The sequence below is a fragment of the Fringilla coelebs genome, assembly GCF_963513975.1.
Source record: "Fringilla coelebs genome assembly, chromosome: 3".
Taxonomy (NCBI): domain Eukaryota; kingdom Metazoa; phylum Chordata; class Aves; order Passeriformes; family Fringillidae; genus Fringilla; species Fringilla coelebs.
Window position 1 is genome coordinate 8,000,922 of NC_140030.1, and position 24,760 is coordinate 8,025,681.

General features: G+C 37.2%; 1 protein-coding gene across 4 annotated transcripts in view; it reads left to right on the top strand.

Moving 5' to 3' along the window:
- ATAD2B (ATPase family AAA domain containing 2B) overlaps positions 1-24,760 on the top strand; it is a gene marked incomplete at its 5' end in the record, with an annotated part of 74,762 nt that overhangs the window by 2,989 nt on the left and 47,013 nt on the right. For 3 of the 4 annotated variants that reach the window (XM_084203398.1, XM_084203400.1, XM_084203399.1), the window contains 11 exons: positions 12,266-12,420; positions 13,881-13,927; positions 14,944-15,097; positions 17,160-17,262; positions 17,785-17,893; positions 19,048-19,164; positions 20,215-20,290; positions 22,079-22,177; positions 23,098-23,209; positions 23,640-23,755; positions 24,535-24,709. In XM_084203398.1, coding sequence (XP_084059524.1) covers positions 12,266-12,420; positions 13,881-13,927; positions 14,944-15,097; positions 17,160-17,262; positions 17,785-17,893; positions 19,048-19,164; positions 20,215-20,290; positions 22,079-22,177; positions 23,098-23,209; positions 23,640-23,755; positions 24,535-24,709 — 1,263 coding nt within the window. Of the gene's footprint in view, positions 1-12,265; positions 12,421-13,880; positions 13,928-14,943; positions 15,098-17,159; positions 17,263-17,784; positions 17,894-19,047; positions 19,165-20,214; positions 20,291-22,078; positions 22,178-23,097; positions 23,210-23,639; positions 23,756-24,534; positions 24,710-24,760 lie in introns of those variants that run through there. The other variant, XM_084203401.1, reaches the window with a different exon arrangement.

The following is a 24,760-nucleotide window of genomic DNA, read 5'->3' on the forward strand; positions in this document are numbered from 1 at the left end:
CTGAGTTGTATGTGAATAGCGCCCTTTTTTGTTTGATGTGAATCTGGAGGCAACATTTGTGGAAATGGACTGTAATAGTCTAAATGCCTTTATCATGTTCAGTGTATTCCCTCAGTAGTACTCGCTCAGCTTGGAGAAAGCAATGACGTCAGGCTTTGAAAAGTAAACTGGTTTGAATTATTGATTGGCGACCACGCAGTCAGTGATGGAGATGAAACGTGTGTGTCTGTCTGCTTACCAGAAGCCAGATTAAAATGAACAAAATCCCTCACTAAATGGATCAAGGAGCCAAGAAGTTTATTGTCTGAGATGATGTCATAGCAGTGCATAGGGAGGGTACAGAGGGGAAAAACTGGGCTTTGTTTTCTTCCTGTTTCCAGGAGTGATGTACACACTATTTAGTAGATTTTGAAGCTATGCTTACATAAATATATATTCTGTTGTTATACAAATTGTACATATGTGTATAAAAATGCAAATTTTTTTATTTTGGGCATTAAAATTTGGGAAGCGTTCTAGCTTTATATTAAAGCATTCTGACAAGAAAAGCTCATCAAAATCTTCTATAGAAACACAGAATTTCAACACAAGGCTTATAGGTTCAGTGGACTTGGTTCCCATTATGAAAAAATTGAGGATCCTGTGACCATAAATGGTTAAATTTGCACTTTGTATCTACTGATGTCTGATGTTTGCAGACACTGAGTTGTGATTGCTGGTAACACTTCTTTGGCACTTGAAATGATTTTTCTTAGTTCATGTCAAAGCACAAATCAAAAGTGTTGATCAAGAATTTATCGTGTAATAAACACTCTTAAATCATGTCAGCGTACTAGTTAGACATTTTAGAAACGTATACAAGGTTAGCTTAATTTAATTAGCCAAGAAAGCATTAGCAGTGCCTTAAGAGCTACTTGAGGGCATGGTGATAATTGTAACGCATGATCCTCGCTAAAAGTAGTGCTGCCAACATTGTTCAACTTGCGCGGTGCAACCCAGAGCTCTCCATTGTACTTAATTGCTAATGGGAGCGATCAGGGGCTGCAGAGAGGCAAGGTGGAGAGCGAAGCAGCATTTCTGTGCCCTGTGATCCAGTGTGCTTCAGCGTCTCTCACTATAGTTTCTCAGTCTGTAGCAATAGAAATGTTTTCTGATTTCTGGGTGATCATTTCAGCTTTTGTAGCATAAACGTGTTGCTACATTTTACTCTTCAAAAAGCCCTTAATGGTCAGCTGTTGAAAACATAGAAAATGTAAAACGTACTATGATTTCTCTTAAATTACAAGTTTTACACCTAACCAATAGAGCTTTCTAAAAATCAAGTTTTCCCTTATGAAAGACCCTCACTGGCATATTTTCTTTATTGTCTATGTAGTGTCTCACAGTGTTATGGATGCTCTGGTATTTAGAATAAAGCTATAGGAAAAGTTAGATTTTCCTCCTTTTGCTGGATAAATGACACTTGCTGGCCACCTGTGTGTAAAGCTCTTCAAGAAAAAAGCTCCTGTCCAATATCTGTGTTTTAAAGAACTGCACTGCCTTTATGTTCAAGTTTGGAGTAGCATCAGTAAAGGTGCTGAGGCTAATGCTTTTACAGTTCTTTGAAATACATCCTGAAATATAAAGCCTTGTGAAGTTATTCCAAACAATTGAATTTAAAGGAAGATTCCCAGGAAAGCTCATCTTTCTGGTGTGTAATAAAATCTCGGGTTCTTTCTGTTTTAGTGGTCTGCTGCTCTTTTGGGATTTAGCAGGGAAAAATCAGTGTTCTAAAATGAGTCGTGCAGGCCATTCCTTGGCTGTATGGTGTTAATACAGCTGTGAGCAGTGGGAAATGGAGCAATTGTTGGAAGCAGTCTTTGTTCAGGATTCTGTCAAAATACCATACAGTTGGCATTTGTGGTCCTTTTGTGGTTCTGAAGGGCTGTCCTGAGTTTGAATTATTCTTATGTATCGTGCCAGATCAGTCTGGACCACTCTCAGCAGTCAGGACGTGTGAAAGTGTCCATGGTTTGTTTTGGGAGGCAGTGGTGCATCCTGTTCGAAGCTGGCTATCCTTGCTGTCACACTGTTCCAGGGCCTTCAAAGGAAGCAATCCAAGGGCTAATCCAGTGGATGGATAAGACCTCCAAAGAGTACTCAGGAAATGGTGTTGATGTTTTGTGTGCTGCATTGCTTCCTCTGAACATTGGGCTTGTCCCAAAATACTATTAATAAAAGCTGCTTCTCCAACTACTGTCTTTGTCTGAACTTCAAACAGAAGGTTTGACCCATGGCTGTGAGACAGCCCATGACAATTTCGCAAGAATTGCATACAGCTTGGGGTTATGCAAGATAATTAGCTCAGGTAATTATATTCTGATCACCTCTTTCCCCCTGCAGTTTCACTTCCATGTGGTATGGTTTTGCACATCCTGCCCTAAATTGTTGAATGCTTGCTATGCTGTGGAAAAGTTTTAATTCCAATCTAATGATGCTTTGAATGATTTCTCTGTAAAACTTTATAAAACCCATCTCGAAACAAAGCATGTGGCAAGTAGGCATCAATGAGCTAAAGCTTTCATTGCTGTGAATTTTGTGTGCTGTTTTGTAGCTGTGACCCTTTGAAAGATTGCTGATTGTTTATTAGATGTTTTAGCTCTAATGGATTACTTTTTCTGTGGGTAATATCACTCATGAACCCATTTATTGCAAAGGGAACTGACAATATGTTTTTATCCCTTTTTTATGTACACTTCATGCTTTGCTAGTTTTTCAAAACAATGTTTCAGTCTGACTTCACTCTTGAAATATTGTCTTCATTACCTTTGATGGGATTTTCATGGTTTATTTTAACCATTAATTCTGGTTTAAATTGTTCAAGTGTTGGTTTGCATTTATACATGCTTGGATTCTTTTTCTGAATAAATTTAGTTTCTTTTTGCTTGGTAGTTACTAAAACAGGCAGCTTTTCAACCAGTTGTAAGACTAATGTGTAATCTTCTGTAAGCCTTTTCATTTTGCACTGAGTATGTGTATGCTGTAATAGCTTCAGCTCCAGCTGAACTAGGTATGAAGGAGGCAGCTTTAGTTCTCCTATTAGAAATACAGAACTTAGAAATGTCTCCAAGTTCCATAGTTCTTGTAGCCTGTACTGAACTTTCTGGTTTTACCTTTGTGCTTCTAGTAGTGTCTGTTGATGGCCTAACTAATGTAAAGCTCTGATAGAAAGTTTGTGTCCAGTTGCACTTGGAGCAGATGCTTTGGTTTGGTTGTTTTCATAATGTGGGAAGGGGGCATTTTGCTTTTCTCCAGCCTCCAGTCAGTTCCTTTGTTTTAAATGGATAAATAGTTGAGCCAAGCTATTTAAATAACCTGAAATGAAGAAGCTGTTCATTCTCTACATGTGGAAGAGATTACTTGCAGTGAAATTTTTTGCTGTGCTTCAGCAATCCCTCATTTCAAATACTTAATAACTATCCTCTATTATTTCTCTGATGTATTGTTCAGGCTTAGAATTTTGTTTTTATGATGATTTAAATTTCAGTACATTAATCTTAAGATTTGTATCACAATTGTACACAATTTTAATTTCTTTTTTCTCTTTTAAAAATACTGTCTTCGAGTGCATTGCAGCTAGGGGTGCAGAAGTGTTTTTAAATCCTATTTTTTATCCACACAGAAGGCAAACTTCCTAGTTTCCCTTGCTACAGACACTTCTTTGCTTAGTTTACTTAGTCTATTTCCTGGTCATGTCCAAACCTTGGGGAGCAGTCTGGTTCAGGGCTTCTCATTCTGTCCTCTTTGCTATCCTCACTTAGATAATTCTGTGTCTTTATTTAGGTTTATAGTAGTATTGAAGGAGGCTGTGTCCTATCAGCTTTGTTTAGGATGTGACTTCTAAGCAGAAACAAGATGGATTTTTGGGGACTGAGGGTAGGAAAAAGCATGTTTTCATTTTTTCCACATCAGAATTGTAATCATTCTTGATTCTCAATTCATCACATAAATATAATTTCTGCTTTAAAAGTCTTTGTTAACGGAGTCTAGAAACTCACAGAAATGGTTAATGTAATTCTGACTAAAAATGTGTTACTTCTATTATTCCTTCAGTGTTGAATAAGGATCATCAGTGGCTTTAAAAACTTCCCTTAAGTGGATTTACTACACGTACTTTTAAGTGAGGTGTGGACCCCATACATCAAGTAGAGAACTCTTCTCAGTGGACTTGCTCTTCTGCAGGTGTGTGATTTCACATGTGCTGCGAGCTGTGAGCTCTGGCTGTGAACTCTGCAGTTGTGAAAACAACAGACTCGCCAATATTAATGCTTGCCAGGCCATTTGATCAGCGGGATCAGGATCACGTTACTGGTCCAGCTGAAACTAATCCTCTTCTCCTCATCCCGTGGCTTCCCCTTGCCTCCCCTCCATCCTTCTGATTTGATTAACAGCTGAAATTTCACAATATCATCCTAATTTTGGTGAAGGCACAGGGAAGAGAAGAGCGCTCCTGCTGAAATGCTTGGACGGGCTGCTTATGATGGGAGGATAAACCTCAGCTCACTATTTCTGGCCTCTGTCGCAGTTTGGCAGAGGGTGCTCTGTAGGTCACTCTCCCTTTCAGTTATGAACCAAGTAACCTGTAGGTTGCAAGAGTTTTATGTGTGTCAAACTGAAGCTGTTGACAGGCACTCAGTGTGGATACAAACAGGTGTCTTTTTTCTGTAACAGACAGAGGGAGTAGTTGCAGGTGTGAAAATCCGTAATTAACCATGCTTATATTTTTAACTTGTAAACTTTTAGCTTTTCTCAAAAGCTTTCACATTTAATAAATAACCTGAATTCTAAGGTTGAAGAGTTTCAGGAAATAAAATGGAAAACTGTGGAAATAATAAAGTAGATTTTCCTGTGGAAGAAATATGTTTGGGGTTTTTTAAATCAGAACAAATGGTGAAGAATTTATTCTTCTGAAAAGGTTTAGATGATGGTGTTCTTAGTGGCTATTATTAATGTGAACATTGTTCACTGAAAAAAACCCAAATGGAACCTGAATGTTAAAAAGATTCAGATCATCCTGCAATTGAGGCATTCTTTACTATCATTACCACTAATGAAATACATCGTTAATAGTTGTTTATTCCAAGATCATCAAGCACTTAAGCATGAACATTATTTTTCCTTAACACCTGTGGAGAGCCAATGTCTGATAAATGACTGTGTGCAAACAAGTGGAAATTAGAGAACTGCAACCAGGAGATGTGTTCTTTTAAGCTGATGTTTTTTTTCAAGCTGTCAGGAAGGTTAACGCATCAGGGCCTTCATGCAACTTGGAGTTCTCACTAAGGTAGTTAATGTGCTCTAATCCCAATACATTAATTTCTCAGCTTCTTGTCATTTGAAGGCTGAGGCAGAATGGATTAGTTTAGAAGGGATGTTGAAGATCATCTCTTCCCAACCCCCTGCCATGGGCAGGGACCCCTTCGACTAGACAAGGTTGCTCAGAGCCCCATCCAATCTAGCCTTGAAGTAAAAGTGCTTTCACACTGGATTTTTAGGACACAAAGGTAGGTGTTCAGCCTGCAGCAGTATGTTGTGTACCATCACAAATACAGGGTGCTGCGTTATGCTCGACCTCAAGTTCAGTCATGTTACCTTCTTTCCCCAGACAAGTGTATCAGGTCTTACCTCTTCACAGTAAGCAGTTAGCCAGTTCTCCCCTACATGAGGGGCTGGAGGCATTTGCCAGGAAAATGTGTGTTAGGGTGGGGAAGAGAGGAGTTTGTGAGGATGTGTTGGTGCTGGAGAGAGTGGGTAGTGTGGTGTGTCATCCTGAAATTAGGGCATATTGTGGATGTGCAAGGCAAGGTGTGGTACCTGGTTTGAGCATGATCATGAGAGTTTCAGTTACTTGGAATGTTTGTTCCAAGCATAAGGAGAGTTTTACTCTTCCCCTCCCCCCCCCGCTTTTTTTTTTTGGTTAAAAAGCTATAAAGCAAAGTGGTGAACTTAAAAAAAAAAAAGGAAATAGGATTTGAAAGGATTTATTAGATTCTGGTCAGATGACATGATCACATCATAAGAAATTTTTTTTGTTCTGGTATGTAGAATTTGGAACCAAACAAAACCTAATATCTCAAAGAGATTGTGAAGCCTTCTGATTTTTTAAATCTGCTTAGTATGCCCAGCCTAAAAATGCATTAGCTTAATGCTAGTTCTTACCTAACTCTCATCTATAGATCTTGACGCAGATCTTTAATGCAATTAAATTTTTAGGCGTTAATGTTTTAATTCATACTTTTTACCTTTGCAGAAACTGAGGAGCAAGTGGGTTTTCCAGAATCACTGGACAGACAGCTAGACAATGTTTTGGTGTATTTTACTGGTGTTTGAAATGCATTATAGTTTCAGTGAAAGCAAGTTATTTGTTAACTGACTAGTTATATGAGGGCAAGGATGAGACGAAAGCTTAACTAATTGGGTACAGGGGGCACAGTCACATTTTTTTTATGAATAATTGTTTCAATTTAGAAAGACAATTTTATCTTTTTATACTGCAGGATATAAAAGTTTATTAAATGCACTGAAGAGCCCTGAGTATTTCAGATCTTTTGATGGACAGCTCATTGCAAGAACTTTGCATGAACTGGTAGGAGAAAAGGCACAGCAGTTTTTTTCACATGTATTTTTAAGATAAGAATCCAGACTAATAATCTGGGACATCCAAAGAAGATGTGTTGTAAATCAAAAGATGTATTTTAAATTAGAAAATAGAAAGTTAGAAATAACCAGGGGACCTGGATTTAGTTTCTCCAGTGTCACTAAAAATAAGATTGAGACATGTCTGAAATTGTTGTTTTTCAGAGAGTCAAATGGAGTGGAAGAAGTTATATTTCAATATCAGAAGGTAGGATTTAACTAAAGTTAGAAGCAGAGGTGTTTGGAAACCTGTGGCTGAAACAGATTTTTTGAAAATGTTTATTTCATTATTATTAAGAGAAAGTAACTTTCAGGGTCTTTTGTGCTTATTTAATGGGTTAAAAAGAAAAGCTATTTGTGCGTTTAACAAAATGCAGAGAAATAGGATTGGTCAGCTGAAGATTGAATGTCAGTGCATTAATTTTGTGTCTTAGACATGGAAAGAGGCCATAGAAAAAACAGTTGCTGCAGTGCTTAAGAGAATGGGTTGAAAAGTTGCCTGAGAGAGGAGCTGTGTGAGCAGTGGTGTGAGTGTTCAGGGCGTGGCAGACACTCAGCAGGGTGTGCCCCACAAACTGTACAGCAAGGACAGCAAGTTTGACCATGGTGGGTACTCAGATATTCATGTCTGCATGCCTGTGTCTGAGTACAGACGAACCTGTGGCAAACCAGACAGAGTGTTTTTCAGAAATTGCAAGGTGTGGTTGTGGTTTGAATGTTATATCATCTCTTACTTGAGAAGTCTCTGAACTTGTGTTCACATGTTTGGAGATGCCAGTGGTAGAGATGGTTTGTACTCATTCTCTGTGTCCAAGACTACTGGATTAGGATTATTTTGGAGTGTTCAGACCAGCAGTTTAAGAAGACTTCTTTGGTTATTCTCTTAGCCAGGAAATTCGACTTAAAACAGAAGAAACCAACCCCCCCCTACCCTTTCCCTTCAAAGATACTATAAGTAATCTTTATATTTTAACTTTGGAATTAATCAAATGTCATGCTTTAGCCAACTGGTTCCTGTGATACACCTGAAGGCACTGTCAGTGAGTACTGCCCTGCTATGTGTGTTCTTCAGTCTTGTTGAAAGACTGTACTGGTATAGTCACTGTTCTAAGAGGATAAATTGAGACGGAAAAGGCCAGTTTTATTAATGGATTTCTAGCTTGTGATTTACAAAACTTAAGGGCTCTACATGTTTTTGTTTTAAATATAACTGTTAGTATCAAATTTGTGTTTTGAAATTTAGGGATGGATAGAGAAGAGACTACAGGTAATAATGTATACCAGTGTATTTGTAGCTTGCTCATAGATGGGTATTAAACAGTGTTTCTTTCTCCTTTTCATACAAAGCAGAGAAAGCATGGAGATAATATGCAGCAATATATGTTTTCTTGCTTTATTATTAATTTTAACTTTTATTTCTAGATATATCAGTACCATTGTTCAAGTGCCTTCAGTGAAGGCATGTTACCAGTTTGCCCCCACTGCCTCTGCCTAAATTGAATCTTAGCTCAACAGCTGATTTGTGGTATTGATTCAGCTGTCACATTCCATTCTACTTTTGAACCCAAAGATAAGACTGTGTTTTGCCAGTCTAGAGCATGGATGGTATCCTGTTAATGCCAGTTATTTCCTTACTCATTTCGAGCAAGAGTGCTTTCTGTGAGAGGTGGTTCTGGTTGTTCTGGATCACAGCTGGAGTTTGCTGGGTCTCTCTTTTCTGTTGGATCAATGCAGTTGCACCAAATTTTGTTTCTCTCTTTCTACCTTCTGACACTATTTTCTGACACTATGTAAAGTCATTTTTTGATTTTTCTCTGCTTGCCTTTTCTTTGTTGCTTTGGTATGCTTGAAGGCAATTTCTGACATGATTAAGATTTTATTAATTCATATTCTCTGCATTCTCTCAGCATGTGAGTGCATTTGCTTAGTGCCAGTGTTTCATTAGGAGCTTTGAGTGCAGTGCCTTGTTTCCTACTTCTTCAATTGCATTATTAATTTCTTAATTTTTAAGTTTGATGCTTGTATCATATTTTTCTAGTCCCAGAACATTTTCATGATATCTACTCTGAAGTAATAAGTTTCTGGGTTGAAACTGAAGTGCTATTTTTAATCATTAAAGGTATAAATGGTTAGAGACCCAGTTCCTTGAGGGAGCAAGCTGGCTGCTGTGGAATCATTAGACCCGTTTTGCTATAAATGGGAAGAAGCAGTGGATAGACTGCTCTCTGTAAAGGCTTCCCAAACTAAAATTAATTTTCTTCCTTGTTCTAGCGTATCCCAGTTTGGATAATCTCTTGAGTGTTATGAAAACTATATCTGTATTTTACTCTGGGTAGTGAAGGTTCTGGATAGTAGTCTGATTTCATTCCCCAGAGCTTGGATTTTTAAAATTGTCTGTTAACTGGAAAATGGAGCTTGGATTCTTGGTTATGTATTTAAAATTTCAGTAATTTCAACTTTGTAGTAGCTTTGTCACTACTTCATAATAAAGCATTTTCTGTGTTAGTGCATCTTACACAGCATGTACTCTAATGTAGGTTAGTATTTGGACTTGAGTATCTTAAGATTTAACTTGGTTTCTACTTGCTGAGTTTGTGCATAGAGTTAATATGCAGACAAGTGAGGCTCAGCTGAAAATAATAGCCTAAACAAAGAATAACCTAATTAAATAAACCCCTTAATTGCTAGTCTGGTTCCTTAGGCAGCTGCAAGGAACTGATCGCTCACGTGATCACACTGATAGCCTGCTTTTCCAGTTTCTGAAGCTATTTGCCAGTATATGTTCATTTGACAGCATTAGAGTTCTCAAATATACTCAACTTTTATGAATTTTGTGAATATTTGTAGCAGAGGGAGACCTGAAGTAGCAGAATTTGTCTCCATTGCCAGTTTTTTGTTTTATCTGCCAGCTGACAGGACAAGACCCTAGCTGAATTTGAGACTTGGGACCAGAGGCACAGCACTGGAGGAAATGCAGAGAAAGGTGATGATAGAGGACTCGGAGGAGTTTGGCTTTTTGCATGAAAAGGGGTGGAGATGGAATACAGGAACCTGTGCATTACTAATTTCACTGCTGGCAAATACTTTTAATGTTACCCCTTTTAAAGCTTTGTTACATGCTGCTTCATCTTTCTAGTTTCATTTTCTCTGTCTTGCTTAGCCGGTTTTAAACTGGTTCTGTGGCTTACCTTGAAACTCTGCTTCTGTCCTTCACAGGGGAGCTTGTATAGTTTCAGAAAGTAGTTACTAAAATTGACCTAAGCAAGGTTGTATTTCTCTAAGTCCACAAGTAAACTGATAATAAAGCAGAAAGTATTATGCAGAAATACTCTACAGTGTTCAGCAGTGAATATGAAGGCTACTAAAATTTTGTAAAAAGTTGGTATTTTGTAGTTTCAGAGTGTTATGGAAAACAGCCAGCTGCTGTATTTTATAGGGTTATGCAGGGTGCAGGTGTTTTGTATTTAGGAATTATCTTTTGTATTAGTTATTATCTTTTGTATTTGTCTGATCCCTCAGTGAAATGATTAAGATCACCGACAAGGTAAGAATTTCATGGAAAGTGAGGTTTTGAAGCTTTAGTGAGCTGGTCTGGTTTATGGATGGACCAGAGAAACATCAGAAGAAGATCTGAGGAATTTGGAGTGGTGCTGTGTAGTCAGCAAGGGAGTGCATGGGCTCTTCTTGTGTCACAGTGGTGCTGAGCTGTCTTGTCAAACTGCACCCATACATTTGGATTTCACTTTCTAAATACTGTGCTCTGATATTTTCTGTCTTCCTCTCTTAAAAGATAAGCCTTTTATTTTTTTAATTTTCTGAGTATGTGACATGTGATGTTGAAGTATCTAGAGTACAAATCAGATTGTTGTTGCTACTAAGCCTGATGAACAAATGGGACTTCTGTGGTTATCTCCTTGTGTTTAAGTAAAATTATCTCTTTGTCATAGTTCAAGTTCTTACTGACAATTCCTGGACCTTAATATTTGAACATTTGTTCTCTATTGTTGCAATAAAGGATGTTTAGTTTTTTAATCATAGAATCATAGAATGGTTTGGGTTGGAAGGAACCTTAAAGATCATCTCATTCAAAAACCTTTCCCGTCGGCAGGGGCACCTTCCACTATCCAGGGTTGCTCAAAACCCTGTCCAACCTGGCCTTGAACACTTCCAGGGGTGGGGCAGCCACAACTGCTTTGGGCAGCCTGTGCCAGTGTCTCACCACCTTCACATGGAAGAATTTCTTCGTAATATCTAACCTAAACTTGCCATCTGTCAGTTTAAAACCATTCCTTGTCCTGTCAATACAGTCCCTCTCCAGCTCTCTTAGAGTCCCTTTAGTTACTGGCAGGTTCTAGAAGATCTCCCTGGAGCCTTGTCCAAGCTGAACAGCCCCAATTCTCTCAGTCTTTCTCCACAGCAGAGTGAGCTGCTCCAGTCCTTGGATTATCTCTGTGGCTTGCTCTGGACTCGCTCCAGCAGGCCCATTCCTTCCTGTGTCGTGGGCCCCAGGGCTGGACACAGGACTCCAGGTGGGATCTCAGGAGTTGGGGCATAGGCAGGGAGAATCCCTTCCCTTGACCTGCTGCCCATTTTGCTGCTGGTGCAGCCCAGGACACTTTTGGCTTTCTGGGCTGCAGGAACACAATGTGGGGACCTTCTTGTCAAGCAACACCCTCAAGTCTTTCTTCCCTGGGCTGCTCTCCATCCATTTTCCACCCAGCCTGTACTTGTGCTTGGGATATGCTTGCCGGACCCAGATGCAAGACCTTGCACTTGGACTTGTTAAACTTCGTGAGGTTTGCCCAGGGCCCCGCTGAATGGCATCAAGACTGTTTTGATGAACTAAAATTTGTAGTTAATAGAATCCTGGTTTTATGTTTTGTTGTGGTATTTTACCTAAATAGAAGCAGATCCTCTGAAGTTTGTTGTCTATTATTTGTGTACAACTTGGAAGTAATCCCTTGCTACTATCTTTGAGTTTCTGTCTCTGTTACCTTTGATAATTGCAATGGAAAAAAGGCCCCTTTTGGGTTTTGGTGCTTTTTAAAAGGCGTTTAGAGTAATGTGGTTAGTGTGCATAATGCTGTTAATGAACATGTTGGACATCTCCTGGCTATGTGCTGGACAGTTTGATGGGTAGAACAAGGTACTGGAAAACTCTTACAGTAAGAAAAAGTGTTTGTTAAAATATTTTAATGAGAAAAACAGCATCAGCCGAATAAATAATTGCTGTGGTTTTAAGTATCTTAATTTTTCACAGTCTTTTTCTCTCTTTATGGCATTACTAGCTCTTTAGCAAGTAAGGTGAGAATAGCAGTGTCGTGTATGGTACATAAAAAATACAGTGAGTTATATAATCAATACTTGTTCAAAAATAGGAAAACTATTACATTTGTTTAATATTTGAAATGAAATATTCTCATAGTTTCTGGTAATGTTTTCAGAATAAACACTTAATATTGCTCACACATTGTTCACCAAGAGTTTGACAGAGACTTTCCTTTTACTGAGCTGAAGTTTACCCTTTTTCTGTAAGGATATCTGCAAATGAGCCAAGTAAGTATGATCTGATGCTTTTTTTTCTTTTCAGAAAGATGAAGGTAGTGATGCTAGTTTGAGTGATAGCCACATATCTCCTCCTGCCAAACGTACCTCAAAACATGCTGATCCTGTGGGCAAAGACAAATCAAAATCGCGCGGTACTGGGCAGAGAGAGGAATGGAGCATCTCAACTGGACAGTCCAGGTAATTGGTGCCAAGAGAAGAAGGAACTTATACCATTTTTTTTCTGTGTTGTTATCCCACTTATGCTAGTTCTGCAGTCAGCTGCAGCTCGGGAGTGTACTTTTGAAACATGTTATTTTTACACAATTTTCTTCATTTTAAGGCTCCAGGAATGTAGATTGCATCAATCGTCTTAACTCTGTTTCCTTTCTATGCATATTTGTAAAAAAAAATATAAAGGAATTTTGTTTGAGATGCAGTCTGAATTTTAGATTCTTGATGCATCCAAATTTAGTAATGTAATCGGTATTTTTATGTACTCAAGCTATAAGAAGACATGATATTTTAATTAGGGAAACAGTGTTACCATCTTTAGGGAATGGGTTACAGTCAAGTTTATTTCTATTGCTGTTAAGCCTAGTAACTAAATTTTACTGAATATAGACTCAGTCTTGCCACATTTTTGTAACTTGAAGCAGAAGTAATTAATTATATTTTATAAATGATTTCATAGTATTTTACAAAGCATCCTTGTATTTATAAGGTTCCTCACATGGTTACAGGTAACTATGACACAGTGTATGTTCCTGATCCAGGAGCTTTCAGTTAATACTGTTTATTATGTAGATATGTATTACATATTTATGTACATGTCAAAATCATTCTTGAAATGATTTGTATGTAAGAGTGACTGTAAGTCATTACTGAACTGTTGCCTGCTGGGATGAAGTTTGCTTAAAAGCTTTGTAAATCTCAAGATCTATATCTTCTTATTTTTATTTTTTCTCTTTTAAAACAGAATTCATTCAATCTAGCATATTAATGTGCCATGGTAATTGGGAATGTATTGAAACTTGTGCACCTTCTGTTTCTTTTGTTCTTAAGAGTAGACTTGTACTGGAGCTCCTAGAAATGTCCATATACAAAAAGAAGTATTTAATGCAGCTGGGAGAATTTAGATCTTTGTGTCAGATTTGGCCAGGGTATTGGAAATCACACTGCTGCTCATTTAGAACCCATTGCGACATGTCTTTGCATCTGAAGTTTTATGTTGGTTCTGCCAAAATCCAAAGCACTGTTCTTAGCAGTGATCTTCAGTCACTAAGACTTTTCCCAAAAGTTCTGTTATTCTGCTGGTTTATCCAAGGTGTTGGAATGATGTTTGCCTTTGGACAGCTATACCAAGGTTTAGTTCTGAAATTTAAGGAGAGAGTTAATAGCATAAAGGGTATGAAGAAAGATTAGGGAGATTAATGAGAAAGATGCTTTTACATTTGGGGGGATTCCTACAATTGGTATTGAGCAGGTTTGTCCTTACTAAGGTTTTGGGCATGAAGTAGACTCTTCCAAGACTGTGTCTTGGAAAGGTTTTGAAATCAGAGTATCACAAAGCATTTTACAGTCAAAGTTCTATTTTCACTGCGTGCCTTTTGCTTGGCTAAGGAATGTTAATGTTATTTGTATGTCTGATTGTCTCATAGGTTAACTTCTCAGCCTGGTGCTACACTACCCAATGGACGTAGCTTATGTAAGTGAATTATAGCAAAACTTTTTGTATCAGATTTTGCATTTAACAGTTTTATGTCAATGATTTTCAGTGCCATATGTTTTTGATAACTTTACTGATTCCTTTCACTGTTTTGACCAGATAAGTTGCTGCTCAGTTTTCTCCTGTCACCATCTTGGATACTCTCTGTGGATATGGGGAACATTTTTAGATGAAAATCCATTTCTCTTCTCAATTCAGACCTCTTGGCCATGATCTCGAAGTTTTCCTTAATTCCCAAATTACTGTTATGAGCTAATTTTGGCCTTCTTCTCTCAGTTGGTCTCTTTAATTTACTTAGTCTCTTTGCTCATCTGAAATTTGGCCTTTTGTGGTTCTTAAGATTACTTAACTCTATTGCTTTAGAGAGACCTGCCTTGTCTGCAGCTCCTGCTACCTTGAACAGTCTTTTTAAAAGCTTGTACCTTACAAACTTGCCATTTCATTGCTTATCTCAGCTAAAACCACTTTGTCTGTTGTGTCCCTTTTTCATCAGTTCTGTCTTGTTTAATTTTGTGTTGACTCTATGTAAAGTGTTATTTCATTAGGCATATTTGGTATTTTATTATTTATCGTGGTGCCTAAGGAACAATTAGCAGTGGGATCTCTTTGTTTGGCACTGTACAGAGTAGCTGGTATAGATTTGCTTGTGAAGTCAGTATGTTATATCTGGTCTTTTGATACTATATTTGAAAGACTGAGAATTGAAACTGTGGGCCAAGTGTGCATTTTAGTATTGATGTTAACTTAAAAACATTGAATGCTTAATTGAATGCCAAATTTTCATCATAAAATAAGATTATCATCTAAGGAAACAAGCTTGAATATGCAGAAGTAACTTTTAAAATAACTTTGATAGGAATGAAATACAGTTCTTTAGTTCATACTGTGCTTAATAACTTTTGGTTTATTGTCCTTGCTAAGTATTCTCTTATTAATTCTTGTTTGTGAAAATGTTGTTTCCTGCATTTTGAAGTAGTAATACAAATTTCTCTTAGCTCTCAAAAGCCACCCCCTTCGAGGGGAAAAAAAGGGAGATGGGGACCATGCTTGCATAAACGGAGATATAGAAGTCAGAAAAAGTTGTCGGTCCAGGAAAAACAGATTTGAAACTTTGAATCAGAGTTTATTGTTTGATCAGCTAGTAAACAGGTATGTGGGAATACTACAGTTGTATTCACAAAGCACCTTAATGATTTTTTAAAATTAGAAACCCCTGTGTTCCAGTGCCATGTCTGTGTTTTACTGTGGGGATGCATTGAGACAAGCTAGACTGTGGTTTGAGGTACAGCTGGGTCTGTGCTGTGACTGCCATGGTGTCCATGCTCTAAATGCAGAGCAGCTTCCCAGGCTTTCATTGAGGTGTAAGTTACTCTGTCCTTACAGAGTAAGGATCAAGCTGTGTGTTGGCAGTTACTGCAGAGTGCCTGACATGCCGTAAATCCACACCCTAGATTGTTTCTTGGTAACCTGTTTATGTAGTGATACCTTAAATGTCATGTAAATTGGTGATTAGCAGCAGTGCTTGGAAGCATTCTAGATTTTGCTTGTATGGTTTTGATCATAAAATATCAAAAGTTTGTAGCTTTCTTTTGTTTTTGTTTTTTACCATTTGTTAATAATTCACATAGGGTGGGTGTCACTTTTTGACATTTGCTGTGCAGACAAAGTAGGTCAGGGAGGCACGGTCTGGTCTGAGCATAGGAATGGGAGCCAGAAATGCTTTTTTTGAAATATTATTTCTCTGTAGCCCTGGGCAGGTCAATTAATATGTCCTGATCTTCCCACCTGTAAAACAGGTTTTAGCAGTCACATCTCTGAGAGAGTGCTTTCTCCAGAGCTGTAAAATGATTTAAAAATAAACATCTAATTGTCAAGTATGATATTTATTTTTAAATGTATTCTGTTGAATCTTTTATTAATTTAATTTTCTTTTTTGACTTGCTCAATAACTACTTGGTATCAGTGTGCAAACTTATATTGAGTTACATTTATTTTTCTAGTTGCAATTGAATATTCCTCTCCTGATCAACTAGGGAAAAGTCTACCATGAAGGTTGTAATTTGATAAGATCATGGTACTGAAGTCTGTATATGAGCTTATATACTGGAAACAGTGTGTTCCATAATCATAGGAGGTTTTTAAGGACAGGTTTAACAAAAGTCTGTCAGGAATGATTTAGGCATTCTGTAGTGCGCTCTTGCCTGGCAGAGCACGTTGACTTTTCCAGGTCCCTTCCAACTCTATTTTCTTTGGTAGCAAACTGCATCATTATTTTACTTGAAATGGTTCTGTCACTTATCACAGATATTTTGGAAGAATTGTTTAAAATGGAGAGGAGCTCTCATAATGAAAGTGTGGCCTTACTGACTTAAATCACCAGAACTTCCACTGTCTTCTTTCTAGGCAGTTTTTCACCCTTTAGACTTACTTGTAAACAGCTTGAAAAAAAGGAAATGAAGGTTTCTGTCTTCTTACAAAAATTATGCAAATATAGTGGAATTCCAGTTGAAAGCTACTCTAATCACCATGGAGAGCAGTAACTTGGTCTTCAGGACAGGTGGCCAAATAATTGACCTGGCCTGGCTAATACTGTGCTGTTCTCTTCTTTAGCAGTGAAGCATCTTGGCCAGGGTTGTCACTTGCATACCACTGCTGTTTTGACAGCTGTTTACAAATACTCCAGATAATGAAAATGCTGACTAAATAGCAAATGAGAAATGATTGTGAGGTCAAAAACTGAATTATGAGATTCTAGATGTTACTGATTTAACAAAAAGAAAATCCTGTATGTTCTAGTGTCTTTTTGAGGCCAGGGTAAGAAACTGTAAAGCTTATGGGGTGGAGGCATTAACTGCATTCCCATTATTATATAGGTGAAAAGCTTTACTTTCTTATTTTGCAAATTTAATCTTACCTGACACCTAAACTAATGTCTCAGCAGTTGCAAATTTATATGCTACAATTTATACTGAGCAAAATTATTTTAAAAAGTTTGTTAAAATACTACTATCTAATTTGAACCCCAAACTTAAATAGCATCAGCATTTCTTCTTTTACATACTTCTTAGTTTATATTCTTTCAATTTTATTATGGTTAGGTTTGTAGTTAATTGATAGACAATTTAAGATGTTGAATGCTATGTCCAAAGGTCTGCATGGCATTGTTTTAAGACTGATTTTTTTTGTGTGTTAACTGTTGCATATATTTTAGTACTGCTGAAGCTGTCCTGCAGGAAATGGATAATATTAACATCAGGAGGAATAGGCGATCTGGGGAAGTAGAACGGCTGCGGATGTGGACAGATACAGAATTTGTAAGTGCAGAGTTTCTGAGATCTTGGATAAAAGTAATATCAAGGCAGAGCATGTTTGTTTGCATACATTTGTCTGTAGTTTGTCTAAAGGTTTGTGATTGTCTTTAGAGGATAACATTTAAAAACATGATAAACTAAAATCTAGAACTAAGTTGTTGGATATGCTCTAGATTGTTTCCTTTATTGATAAATTCACTGTCGGGCTCTCCTGATGTGCTGTGGTGGTTGTTTGGTTTAAAGCATTCTCTGGTAGCCTGGAAGCAGCAGGACCAGGGACTATCATCTGCTTTTTCATGAAAACTTGATACTGATGTTACTCTGTATTAGGTAGACTAGGTACTGTCTGAGACATTTACTTTAGCATCTATTAAATGAGACTGCCTTTGTAGTCTACCTATGGAAAGCTCTGCTGGAAAAACACTTGAGGACTAGAGATTGTGTGGAGCGTTATTTACTGCACTGGGACTAATACTGAGTGACATGAGACAGTACTGATGGAAGTGCGTGTGCATTTTATTCCAGGAAAACATGGATATGTATTCTCGAGTGAAAAGAAGGAGGAAGTCACTGAGGAGAAATAGCTATGGGATTCAGAACCACCATGAAGTGTCCACAGAAGGGGAAGAAGAAGGTATGGGTTGTAAAAAATAGTGGCAGCTTGTCTGAAATACTTATAAAAGAAAGTTCTCCTTCCCATAAGATAGCAATATATTGCTATATTCAGAAAGCAGAACAAAACCTGGATCCTAAATGTTTGTATAGTAAATTTCCTTCCTTCTATTTTTCTTAATACTAAGTAATTGGAGCTCTTCCATTCCCTATAACAATCCTCTGGTGGAAATCAGGGTGTAATGAATGTGTGTTCTAACTGACTTGATGTTTCTCATGTGCTGAGTGGCAATTACCAGAAAGAATTTGTAATAGGTAGGCCTGCATCCTTCATTTGGGGTAAGGTATTAATTAAAGTCTCCTTTCTGTCCACTGACATTTTAGAAGGCTTGTAGGTGCACAGCTGTGTTTGAAATTCTACTTTCCTTCAAAAATTTGAATGAAACTGGTCAATGGGTTCAAAAATTACCAGGAAAGCAGGGATTGTGCCTAACTTTGATTGCCTGATCAGCATCATGCTTGGGCTCTTTAAAAAATCCTGCTTAAACTTCAGGCATCCATATAAGTTTCAGCATACTGGATCTCAATTTTTAATTAAAACTGCTGTGGAAGGTATGTTTTGTCCCAATGAATAAGAATGCAGTCCTATTTCTGATACCCATGGGTGGAAATTCTGATCCTGTTAACTGATGGGCCTATGTTGTGCCTTTATACACAAAATATGTAAAGTGTATTTCTATGTTCTTTGCTTTGTGTAAAAATGATACTGTGAATCATAAAGTTGTACTTATTTTCATGCTGTGTCAAATATTTGATTTATTGAGGCTCCTATGGGAAAAGAGAAGAGAGGAATTGTCCTTAATTTGAAGGATAGTTATTGAAGGAATAATACAGTGGATATAAGTGATATTTGAAGTATTTTACAACTAAGCTATTTTGAGTGCATTTATTTTTCTTTCTTTTGCCTTTCCAGAATCTTGTGTAAAAATCTAGAAGGAAGTTTGACAATGTGCTGTAGATTTATCATGACCCTCAAATTTCTACTGATTTGACAATTAGTGTTGATTAATAAATGGGCAGTAATTCTCAGTGACTATTAAAAAATTAATTTTATAGGATGAAAATAGCTCTGAGATGAAGTGGAAGTGTTCTGAAAATATTTTTACCCCCCAACAGAGTCTCAGGAAGAAGATGGAGATATAGAAGTAGAAGAAGCTGAGGGGGAAGAAAATGATCGGCCGTATAATCTCAGACAGAGAAAAACTGTTGAGAGATACCAGGCCCCTCCAATAGGTGAGGAACCTGACAGTGCTTGACTTGCAGGAGTACCATGGATGTGGGGAGGGAATAGTTGGATGGCTGTTTCTCACCCCTGACAGAGTAGCAGGGATGCAGCACTGTGTTATTTCCACCCTGACCTGTTGTGGTTCACCGTGTGGATGGGACTGCTGAGACACAGTGTCACACTGAGACACTGACACACTGTCAGTGGTGGTGGCATTGCTGCCTCATTGAACTCTGCAAATACCACCCTCTGCTGGGCTCAGGGTTGGGGGTGAATGGGGTTTAGGTCAAGAAATACTTGGCAGAAAGCAATCTAATAAATTAGGTGATTACATAGGAAAAATAGTTACTGTTGTGCCTGTTTCTCTTCTTGAGTGGTAAGCCTAATTCATAACTGTGCATAAATGGCATAGCAGCAGTTATCACAAATGAGAAATCTCAGGTATTTCAGTGATCATATAGTCCCACTGCCAGGGAGCTTCAGGGCTGACAGAAAGCATGTTATTCAGGTCATTGCCCAAATGCCTCTTATGACAGGCTTGGGGCATCAGCCACTTCTTTGGAAGCCTTTTGCAGTGTTGGGCCACTCTCTCAGTAAAGAAATGCTTCTTCCTGTCAAGTTTGAGTTTTCCCTGATGCAGCTTTGGACCATTTCTGCAAGTCAGAGGATCATAGAGTATGATTTCTTTAAAAGAGAACTGCTGTGGTTTATTTGTTTAGAGAAATTTCAAGACATCCCATATTATCAGCTATGAAGAGGTCTCTGTATGGAGTTTAATGTCCTGCAAATAAACTCAAAATGCTAGTGCCCTGGTTGAGTTACATTCTGTGCCATGACAAACACAGCTCTAGTAATTTCGGGAGGGTGAGGATGGAATTCCTGTGCCTGTTCCTGCATAAAGCCAAGTATAGTGATAGTGAGAAAGCCCCCTGCCCAACTCTTTATTTAATTTAAGCTTTAGAGAAACCAGTGATAACCTTATTGATGAAAATTGATAATCCAGCACTTCTGTGTTGCATTAAGATTAGTTTGTTATTGTTTTGTAATTGATGTTACAGTGCCAGCTCATCAAAAAAAGAGAGAAAACACGCTGTTCGATATTCACAGATCTCCTGCAAGAAGAAGCCATATCAGGTAAATGTCAGTCTTTTGGTGCCTAATTGTTTGCTTTCCTTTAGTACGTTTTGGTAGCTTTTGGTTTTAAAACCATTCTTAAATGAGTTGCGCAGTTCATTCACGCCTGTGAGTGGGTCTTGAATTTTGTCCTGGATTCAGACCCTGATCAGCATCCAGAGAGGAACGTCATGGCACTGTCTAAACCTCCTTGAAGCTTTTGCTACACAGAATGGAAACAGGTGTGCTACAAGTACTGGAAAGAATTCTGCATGGCACACTGTAGCTTTTTCTATAAGGCTATATATTTAATATTTAAATCCAATGCATCAGTTTAACAAATATTCCCTTTCTGTTCTATAAAACTGAGCAAAGCAGGTTAATGTTTTTTGTTTTCTTTATGTTCAAATTTCATGCAAGAAATTTCAACAATTTAATAAAATATTTAGCAAGCATAATTTTTGACTCTTATGTTTTGTGTCAAAGAAGTCTGGAATGTATCAAGTTGTCTTGGAAACTGTCAGTAGGCTTTATGTAACAAAACAGATGAGATTACAGCTTAAAACATTTTTTAAAAAATAAACTTACTCAAAGCTTCAAAAAGACAAATCTGTCCATGAACAGAATCCAAGTGAATGAACACTAGTCATAGCTGAAACTCATCTTATTGCTCAATTTAATGGCATAGTGAAAATATCTAAAGTAAACAAAGTAATAGCTGAATCTTAGGATTCTAAAGTTTCTTTGAAATACACATAAGAGTTGATGGTTTGTTTTGGTTTTTTTTTTTTCCCTTGAGGAGCATGTGGCATTTTTTTGGGTAATCTCTGGATTTGTACTTGGACTTACTATTCATACGTGAAGGGTGTGAAAGTTATTATCCCTTTGGTTTTAGCCTGCTCATTACTTGTCCCTCATTTTATCCCTTCTTGTCATAAGAAGTCTTCCCAATTGCTTGGTATTCTCTTTGATATATTTTGAAATGTATCTCATTTTTGGTCATTGAACAGTAAAATTGATAGACCATGTTATCCATTGGCAAAAACCAGTTAATTTGGTGCATTATCATGTTCATACAAATTATGCAGCTTACTATATTCACTTAAATTTCAAGAGTTTTTACTAGTAGCCAACATCTTCATGCAGAAAGTTCTGAATATTTAAATGTGTCAAACTCAACATTTTTTTGTATAGAAGATTTAATGTACATTCTCTAATATTTCTGAAATACTCCTTTTTGTAAAATACTGTGATACTAATATAAGAAATGGTTAATTCAGACTTTGGATAGTAATTTTACTTGGATTCAGATCAGAAGTACAGGTGTTTGGAGAGCCTGTTCTGCTATTCAGAATTAATAACCTTGTAAAAACAGATTATATACTTTGTGAAGTATGGATTTTTTTTAAAGAATATGTAAAGGAAGCGTCAGATTGAGTAAGGAGAGTTTGGTATCTCTGTTATGTTAGAGGTGGCTAAAGTAGTTGGAAATTTTCTTAAGTACAATTGCAGCTTATTGACTGAATATTCAAATCACATTGCTGGGGTAGCATGGACTGGACCACACATGTTATGGGGCTCTGCTGTTCTAGTAATGTTCATGTTCAATTCAGATAATCACTGTGGCAGTAAGAGGTGTTGTTTCCCTCTCATATTATTTTGATACTTGATGAAGCTAGAATTTGTATGCATCTCAAACCTGAACAATACTGTACTTGCCATTTCAGTTTTATTTTTAGAGAAGGACCAAAACATGCCATTCTACTGCAAAAAAGACTGAGTTTTCTATTTGTTTTGCCACTTCAATAGGAGAAAGAAGCATGCCATTCACAGCAGTGATACAACCTCTTCAGATGAAGAACGTTTTGAAAGAAGAAAATCTAAAAGCATAGCCAGAGCAAGAAATAGGTATCAAAACATCCTTGGTCTTTAGAATGGTTTGATTTTATTATTTATGAGAAAACAAGCAGAACTAGTCTGTAATGTTTTATGAGTTCTGCAGACTTTTCATTCTGGTGGTAATTACCTGCAAATGTGGTTTAGGAGGAATGCTGGTTATATATTAATACAGGTTTTGGAGTCTTATGAGTAGATAATTAATAATAGTGATAAAAAGATGGAAATATAAGAGTAGCTGTTTGATTCAGTTGGGTTATAAAAATCAACTCCTCTTGGTTAAAATATCATTGGTGTAACTTGGTCTAATTAATTCAGTTGTATTCCCAGCGTTTTCCTTGTCCTGTTGTGAAAGAGTTCATGCATTCTAAACACCCACTGTACATTTTTTTGACCTTACATGTGTTAACAGTAATCTAGAAGTGGAAGATCTATAAGTAAATTTGTTCACTCATACTAGGTAGGAAAATTCTGCAGGAAAAAAGTTCCCTCATCTTTTTTCCATCTCTTCCTGTCTGCCTTGTTGTTCCCTTTCCATTGCAAGGAATTCAAGCAATGGACAAGGACCAGAAGTGTAGTTCTGAGTATAACCTGTCTCTTACTAGTATCTTTCTTCCTCCCTTTAACTATGTGTTGGGCTGATATGGTATCTGTGTAGGGGCTTAAAGGAAGGAAATACTACTTCTTCTGTGTTCAATCAAAATAATCTATCCAGCCTAGTTCTTCAGATTGAAATATGTGGATGGATGCATAAATGTTGAGGAACTTCCAGATATATAACCATAGGTACCACAAAAAAAAGATTAGATTTGTTTATCAGTCTGGGAAGGTTATCTCTTTATGTAGTAAAAGGCATTCAGTCTCTTGTTTCTTCACCTCCAAGCAGTGAGAGCAGAACAGTATTTATTTGGTGTTTGTTTATTGTTGAACAGGTGCCTGCCTTTAAACTTCAGAGCAGAAGACTTAGCTAGTGGAATCCTTCGGGAACGTGTGAAAGTTGGGGCGAGTTTGGCTGATGTTGACCCAATGATTGTTGATAAATCGGTAGGTTTTGTTAGAGCTTTTTAGCTTCCTTCTCTGAATTATGCATAAGCAGAATTCTCCACAGCCTTTTATTGATGTTGAAGCAAATTCATAAAAAAGCTCACTTTTTTTTTTTAAATTTTATTTTATGGTTACCGAAGCTTTTGTCTTCTTATTCCTTCGGACTGCAAAGCACTTGCTCTGGGACTTAGGCTGGATCTCTGTAGATGTCCAGGCAGCCCTGGCACAGTTAACTTGCAGACCAGATAAGCCTCATGTGGGCAGCCAAGAGTTGACTTTCTCAACTGGTTTTTTCAGACTTTCAAAATTCAGGGAAATCCTGTTGATCAATGCAATGTTTTCTAATTTGTTTCCAAATGTCTTATAAGTAAAGGTGCTTTTGTGGAAAACTGTTACAATATAAACTTAATATGTTTTTTTTTCCCCTAAGGTGTGTTTTGATAGTATAGGGGGATTAAGCCATCATATCCTTGCACTTAAGGAAATGGTAGTGTTTCCTCTTCTCTATCCAGAAATATTTGAAAAATTCAAAATTCAGCCACCAAGGTAGGTGGATTTACTCTCACTGTTGTATTTTTTAAATTAAGTTCTGAGGAATTGAAAACACATAGGAGGTTAATTCTTTCCCTGAAGTGTTTTACAGTTCAAATGGATTTACATGTTTGCTACCCAACTTGTCTATCAGAATATGTAATAAGCAGGATGATGACTTAGAAAAACCTAGTGTACTTTTCTTGTGGGAGGAAGGTAAACTTTGTGATTTGGTTAAAGAATTCTCATGTCTTTTATTTGGTAGTACCTTGCCTTTTTTCCCATTATTTTATTAAATATTTTACTAGATCAAGCAAAATGCTGATGTTTCTCTCAATAATAATATACTGGGATTATAATATTTAATAATGAGGCATTTTGGTATGAGATTTAAATGGTGTTTAAGTCAGTTGAAAAATTGGGGGTATTTTTGTCACTTAATTACTTCATTCCAAAGAAGTAACAAATATTGATTAAGGTATTACTTAAAATCTAATACTTGAAGAGATGGTATTTAACTAATGTAGAAGAATCCTTTGGAAACTTAATATGCCTTTGAATAATGTTCTTTACAAATCAAAGTTTTACTGATTTGAAAGCATAAAACAAACTTAGATTTTATGAAGTCATGTTAATACTACAACATTTTAATAATACAATACTGCTACAAAATAATAATACAAGATCTTAAGTCATTCTTCTCCAGGCTCCCTGTCTTCATTATAAACTTTGACTTGGAGTTTTTCAGGAGACGTAAAATAAGTTTGTGACTGTGTTGATCCATTTATCTTCAGGGGCTGTTTATTCTATGGTCCTCCTGGAACAGGTAAAACCTTGGTAGCTAGAGCTCTAGCTAATGAATGCAGTCAAGGAGACAAAAAGGTGGCTTTCTTTATGAGGAAAGGAGCAGACTGTCTCAGTAAGTGGGTTGGTGAATCTGAACGTCAGCTTCGACTCCTTTTTGATCAGGTTAGAAGAAAATACATTTTTCTTGATATAATTTCTCTGTATGTTGTGTTT